This window comes from Trichosurus vulpecula, chromosome 3 (genome assembly GCF_011100635.1).
Source record: "Trichosurus vulpecula isolate mTriVul1 chromosome 3, mTriVul1.pri, whole genome shotgun sequence".
NCBI lineage: Eukaryota > Metazoa > Chordata > Mammalia > Diprotodontia > Phalangeridae > Trichosurus > Trichosurus vulpecula.
In genome coordinates this window covers 72,880,080-72,887,738 of record NC_050575.1, presented here as the reverse complement: position 1 = coordinate 72,887,738, position 7,659 = coordinate 72,880,080, and the positions used below count along the sequence as shown (strand labels likewise).

General features: G+C 33.2%; 1 protein-coding gene across 1 annotated transcript in view; it reads right to left on the bottom strand.

The window, feature by feature from the left end:
* Positions 1–209: 209 nt before the first annotated feature.
* Positions 210–7,659, bottom strand: part of GABRA1 (gamma-aminobutyric acid type A receptor subunit alpha1) — a 77,147-nt gene continuing 69,697 nt past the window's right edge. The window contains exons 9-10 of the mRNA XM_036752347.1: positions 6,686–6,888; positions 210–3,166 (exon numbers count right to left, since the gene is read on the bottom strand). Of these exons, the coding sequence (XP_036608242.1) occupies positions 2,855–3,166; positions 6,686–6,888 (515 nt within the window). The 3' untranslated portion in view covers positions 210–2,854. The remainder of the gene's footprint in view (positions 3,167–6,685; positions 6,889–7,659) is intronic.

Here is a 7,659-nt window from a genome sequence, read left to right as displayed (position 1 = left end):
ATCTAAGCCCATGATCCTAAGAGCCTATGTACTTATGTGATTTTTCAGTAATTACTGAGGGATTGAAAGAATTATTCAGTAGGATGTATGCTCCCTGAGGACAGGCACTATCTTGTCTTTGGATCCCCCAAACATAAAAGAAAATGAGATTGTCTCATCCATACTAGAGTAGCAAGTAACTGATAAAGAAAACAAAGTAAACAATTTCATTTTGTTATTGAATAATTTTAGCTTTATTATTATAATAGAATTACAGCCTGACATAAAATAAAGAGCTTTTGCTAAACTCTGTAAAGTAATGCATGCGTCTGCCATAAACAACCTCTATTAGTTTTAGGTTTTATTGCCACATCACTGCACTGAGGTGCAATAAACATTCAATGTCATCTTTAAAATTATCCCAGGAGTAAACAGGAACTGTCCTCTATAAGAGTGTACCATTATTTTCAAGGAAGACTTACTAGTATTACACGGTTTAGCAAAGCACTGTAGAAAAGCTACATAAAATATCTGGTCTTCAATAAACTGTGCAATCAATTCATACAATAAAATACTATCCACATATACTAACAAACAAAGAGGTCATATAATGCCATCGTTGCATAGCAAAAAGCAGACTACTTAAGTAATATCCATATCTATTGTGCAAAATGCAGACCAAAAGTTAGCTGTAACTTGGAGCATAAAACGCTCTAAATGAACACATTAGTTTAACACCAAAAAAGAACAAGATAAACAAGTACAGAGAAGTTAAAGAGCCATATTTTATTGTGTGTGTGTGTTTGTTTTTTATACATATATCTACACATGACAGCAGAAGGTGAGACATCCTTGGGTCAGCTTCAGTTTAGCTCCTCAAGTTTTAGGCAGGACCAAATCTTGTGTCAGCTGAACATTCTGTGCATGTGTATGTATGTATGCATGTATGTATATATACATAAACGTGTGTACACACACACACTAGCACTCTGTTTTCTTATCATTAGAGTGAAGCCTTTAGAGAAAAGACTTGATCAAATGTTGCCCCACATTTATTACTGAAACTCTACTGTTTCACTGAATATTTCTGCTAAAGTTTCATGTGGTGGTATTTTAAATGCATTCAGAACATGGCCTGTGAATTCTGGATTACTGAATTTAAATATCTTCAAAATTCTTTTCAATCAAACAGAGCACTTCAAAAATATTTGCTACTTAAATGATTATCTCTAAAACTCATCAGCAGTAATGAAACTCACTAGAATTATTTCCTAGGGAATAATAAATAGTATTCCTGCAAAATGGACATTGTATATTTAAAGCCCTTACGTAGTGTTCCTACAAAGATATTGCTACAGTAAAAATGAAATGTAGTAAGTTTACTCAATAAAATCTATATTCTGTACATTCTTTTGTGTATGATATTTGTTTCTTATTGAATGCTACATATATTACATCACTTATTGTAACAGTTATGTATCAACAAATACAGCAGTAATATACAGATGATTTTGTAGCTGGAACATTTTTTAAACTTTATTTTCTCTACCATAGAGTAGCCTAAATTTGAATACTTCTCTATAACTGCAACAGAGAGTAATTTACTCACTACTCTGCATCAGGTATTATTGAAATTGCCAGCTTTTTCTCTATCTGTATGATTCCAACCAATATCTTCACCTTTTTACGCTCTTACTGATTCCTTACAGATTCCATACATATATGCAGGCTCTAAATATGTTTCCACAGAAAATAACAACATATTGAGACCTAACAGAGGTGAGCCCTGCACAGTGTTTTAAGAACACAACTTTAAAAAAGTAAAAAAAAAAAGTACAATCTCATGCCATTTATTTACATATATTAAATACTCTATTTTGTTTTTGTCTGCTATTCACAAATTTCAATCTAAAGCTTTTAATGTACTGTTATAGAAAATAATACATTCAACATATCTAGAGCTTGCAAAATACATTTTTTGCCTCCTCTTAAAACACTTTCAAGATAAGAAGCAACCTCTTTTAGGACCTGGGTACCACTTGGATTAGATTTTTGGAAGCAAGAGGACTTTATTTTTTTTTCATTCTATCAAGTATGCTGTTCAGATGATGCCTCATCTAGACTGCTTGCTACAAACAATGACAATAAATGACAGATTGAAGCATTCATCAATGCACCTTAGAATATGAAATTTCCATATGTTTTAAAATAGTATTTACCTCTATAACAATAAGCCTGGGGTTCAAAAATAGAATCAGTTTAATAGTATTCAGAACATAGAAAACTCAAAACTCAAATCTTTCCATCATTTCAATGAACAGAGGAATAAATACATCATATAGTCTATGAAATATGGAAGTAAGATTTTTTTTAAACTTTTACATCTAATATTTTTTTCTTAAACCTGTTGCATAAAAATATTTTGACACATATAGTATCTCTGTTAGGGAATTTGGCAATATAATATCTACATAAAATTTGGTGAGATTATTGAGTATTTTTCATTACTCCTTTCATTTTCCCTCTCTTTGTTGTGCTCTCTCTCTCTCTCTCTCTCTCTCTCTCTCTCTCTCTCTCTCTCTCTCTCTCTCTCTCTCTCTCATCACTCTTTCTCCCTCTCTTCTCTTTTCCATGACCTTGTATGTTTGTGTTTTTTTACTTCTTCTCTCAAAATCCAGTTTCCCAGGTATATTTTACCATAAAGCTTTGGATTTAACATACAGGGTTTCTTGTTCTGTTATGATTTATTTTTAAAATAAGGAAACCTTCAGTTTCTTTAAGACAGAGGCAATGAAGCAAATGGGAATTACTGTGTCAGAACAGAAGGCAATTCCCAGTGTGGAAAGATTGAACAACACTATGCAAGTTAAAGTGACTATTGATGTGGGTTGGGGGCTTTAAGCTGAGGCTCTCTGTTTAAATATGTAGCCCAGTAGACTAGGTTAAAGATTCCAAAAAGCAATGGGAAAGCTATTCTTGACAGTCGGTCAATTTTGCTGACACTATTAAAAGTTTTCTTGGGCTCTGGTGGCTTTGTTTCAGGCTTGACTTCTTTGGGTTCTATCGTTGCACTTTTAGCAATGGTGGCTAACCCAGGATCCCCCCGAGCAATGTTAGGGGTGTAGCTTGTTGCTGTAGCAGCATAGGTATTGTTTTTCTTAATGAGAGGATCCTTCACTTTCTTTGGCTGAGAAAAAAAGAGGAAAACAAACATTCCGTTTAATTATTTTTTTTTACAAAATAATATAGGCTAACCCACAAATCAGACTCTAGGCAGTCAGTGATTTGTCTTAATATGTAAGGCATACAAGTTCAAATTTCCCAGACTTTACTCAGTTTTCATGCTGCTTCCAGAAAGACTAAACACCAATTCTAGCTTTCAAAGTAATAATGACTCTGGCTTGTATTTTTTTATAGTATCTTGTGTCTGCTGTTTGTCTCAAAGTCACTACAATTACAGAAATTTTTTAAAAAGTCATTGGACAAAAAAGTCAAGGAAGAAAGCCATGGGATCCAAAAGATAACACATTACACATAAACAGCATCAAGGATATCATTAAAAAATCATGAAAGAGATGATGGGCTGGTCATGTGACAAGAGCTTAACCACTACACAGTCTTTGTATTTCATAGGCATCCATGAGATGTCAAAAGGTAGCAGAAAAAGTCGTACCCAGAGCATATTGGTGTTGACTTCTATAGAGGACAGAAATGTGTTGTGATACTGCACAAAGGAAGAGCAGGAATGAAAGTGTTGTGATCTGAATAATTTGAGGGAATGGCAGCATCAATGAAATCTTATGGCCATTTTAGTATTTGATTTTATTTTATCCACACTAAAATAAGTAGCTGTCCATTTTTTGTCCAATTGAATGATTTGGTTTAATTTGTCTTATTTAAATAGAACCCAGCATTGTTTCCAAAGTTTCTGTCCTGTTTCTCAAGACAAACTACTCATAGATTTTACAGGCAACTTGAATCTTATCTATCCCTAGTTCTCACAATGAACTCAAATGAGGATTTCTTAAATTCTAATATTTTATCATGTTATTTATAAAGCAAGGCAAATAGCAAATTATTAAATATTTGGCAATTGTCTGAAAATTTCAGTTTCTTTATTCTGAATTGTTTTGTCACCCAAAATAAGTTTTGTATCTCATTGCTTAATAAAACAATTGGAGGAGGTATTACATCTTAATTTACAGAGTTCTATGTTCATTCAAATAAATATTTTTAAATACGCTTCTCAGTGATACTCTGATCTCTGTTTTCTTTAGAGGCCAATAATTGGCAAGGAAGAGAGAGATCTTCACCTAGAGTCAAGAAGACCTGAGTTCCAATCCAGCCTCCATCATTTCCTAGCTGTATGACCCTGAAGTCTGCCTACATTGGATTCCTCAACTGTGAAAAGAATGGGCGTAATAATAAAGCCTACCTCCCAGGATTGTTATAAGATCAAATGAGATATTTATAACATTCTTAGCACAGTCCCTGGCACATAGTAAGTGCTTAATAAAATAATAAAATACCAGTTCTCTTAATTTTCGAATTTGCATATATCAAGGTTTTGGAATTCAGTTGTACTAAATACAGGATCCTAGTTCTAATAGACCTCTTTCTGATATTAACTGCCAATAACTATTCAATTAACAAAATATCTTTTCTTCAATATATCATATACCAATATTCAAAAAAGAATCAATGAAGAATATATTTTTAGGGATACTTTAATCTTTCCTTGGCAGTTCTAGATTGTCATTTAATTCTTTCTCAAACTAAGTTTTCATTTAGAACATTTAAAAATATAAAATATAAAAATATAATAAGAAGAAATAATATGAACCCATGAACAGATAGTGTAACACAGTTACATGACAGATTATGTTAGCTAGAACTAGACTGTTCCTAACAAAACTCACTCAGATAAGCTGGCAGTAGGCCCAAGAAGCTTATGGAAGTGTTCAAACAGGGAATGGATGAACCATCTGTCAAGCATATTGTAGGAGGAACCCTTCATTTGTATACCTCCAGGTTCCTTCCAAATTCTAAAATATCCTAACATCTTAATCCAAAACCCTAACATCATTGAACCTATGTTCAGACACACTCACTCACACAGACAGAGGTGGATTTTTGTTTATTAATTTGTTTTAAAACCAAACCCTGGCTTAGTCAGTCTACCTCAAAAGAGAAAGGAGGAAAATCTGTTGTAAATTTAGAACAATACTGTGAAGGAAGATTGTGTTTTGACAAAAATGACTTATCTGTGTAAATTAGGAATATCACCTAGTCTATTATTATTATTATTATTATTATTATTATTATGGAAGCTATTAGGCAACTTAAAGGCTAGAACTTTAAGTTATAAAAATTTAGTCTGACTGAATTCAGTATACAAACAAGTGATGAGTTAATTAATTCATTAATAATGTGAAGCCATTTACACAGTGCTTTGACATTCAACACAGACCAGAACAAATATTTTCTCAATTGACTTGTTTCTCTCTCTGCACATCAGTATTACTTTCTTTTTCCTCTTAAGCCTATAAAGCCAGGAATGATTCCAACCCCTATTTCTGTCTCTTGAAATTCAACTCATCCTTTAAGATCAAGGTCAAGGTTCCTTCCTCCTAGATGCCATCTCTGATTTTCAATTCTCCTTTCCCCAAGCAAAGATGATTTCTCTCTGTCCTCTGAACTCATGCCACTAATTATGTACTTTTCCAATTCCACCTTGCACAGTATTTATTTTACTGAATCTTATAATTCATAGAATCCCAGAAGTTTAGATTTGTAAAGTATTATAGTGGTCTTCCAATGTAATACATGTATGCTATAATGTTAGAACCCCCTTACACTGTACCAGTGGTCATCCAACCTTTACTTGAAGGGGCCCCTGAAGCAAGAAAACCTACCACCTATAAAGTCAATTCATTTTAGATTTTGACAGCTCTAATTGATATTTTTTTTTCTTTTTTACTGATATTAACCCTGAATTTGACTCTTCACAATGTATGTTCATTGCTCCTTATTCTGTTTTCTGAGATCAAAACAATAGAAAAAGCCTAATTCCTCTTCCACATTATTACTCTTCAATATTTGAAGATACCCATTGTGCCCTTCTTCTTCTCCAGGTTAAAGATCAGTTGAAGTTCCTTCAACTGATTTTCATATGATATCTTTTACATATGCCATATACCATTTTATATATTCTATCTTACCTATGGTATTCATAAGACACTAGAATTAGTTTGAAGGGATCTTAAGGCTATCTATTACAAATCTCTTGTTTTATGTGAAGACTCTGAGACTCCTATATAGATATTAAGAAACTTTCCAGGAGATGTATAGACTATAAGGTCCTGAAAGTCAGGACCTATGTAAATTATTTTAGTATTTTACCTTACTATCTTACTAAATTCCCTTAGTCCTTATAAAGTGTGTAACACTATATGTACACAGTGTATGTACATAGTAGATATATTTGAAAGTGTTAATTGAATGAATCTACTTGACAAATGCCTACCATAATGTCTAGCGCAAAGGAGAAATATAAAAACCTATTGGCCTGAATTGTTGACATGGCCACATCAACAAGGCTAAAAATTATTGTCATGATAATTGGTTGGAGGAAGTTTCTTCTTATTAACTTTCAGAGACTCACAAAGAAATGACATGTTCTATAGTAACTGTTAAAGATTTTTACCTTTTCAGGAACAACACTTTTACCATCCCAAGCATAACCCCTCTTGGTGAAATAGTTGACAGTGGCAAATTCAATCAGTGCTGAAAATACAAAGGCATAACACACTGCAATAAACCAATCCATGGCTGTGGCATAAGCAACTTTGGGAAGAGAGTTTCTGGCACTGATACTCAGTGTGGTCATAGTAAGTACAGTTGTCACTCCTGGAGGGAAACAAGGTAACATACATTAAAAATGCAAAAACATTCAGAATATTAATCTGTCGGTAGAGGCAGGTTATACAGATTTATGGAGTGAGAATGTGTTTTCCCATTTATTCTATTATGGGGGAGATAGATTTCGGGCTGAGTGAATATTGATCTAATCCTGCTCCTAGATCTGGAATAAGAAGACCTAGGTTTAGGTCTCATCTCAGATGTTTTACATTCTGTGTGTTACTTTCAGTTTGACTTTGGATAAATCACTTGCATTCTTTGGTCTCAATCACCATGTGAGGCTCTGGAGATGCAGACAGGAAAAATTGGTGCAGAATTTTTTAATTGTTTATTTTATTAAATTTTCCCTATTACATTCAAAAATCATTTTAATATTTATTTTTAAAATTTTTAGTTCCAATTCTGTCCCACCCCTCTCCCACCTCCTGAGAAGGCAAGTAATGTGATATCAATAATACATGTAAAGTCACATAAAACATTTCCATATTAGACATATCGCAAAAGAAAGCACACATAAAACAAGAAAAATAAGAAAAGTTCTTTTAAAAAAGTATGCTTAAATCTACCCTCAGTAATAGAATGATCTAAGACAATTTCAAAATACTCATGATGGAAAATACTATCCACATCCAAAGAAAGAACTATGGAGCCCGAAAGCAGATCAAAGCAATATTTTCTCTTTCTTTTATTTTTTTTTTAATTTCTCATGGTTTTTCCCTGATTGCAGGCTGTCTTGGGAAGGGGAAGTGGAGGGGTGAG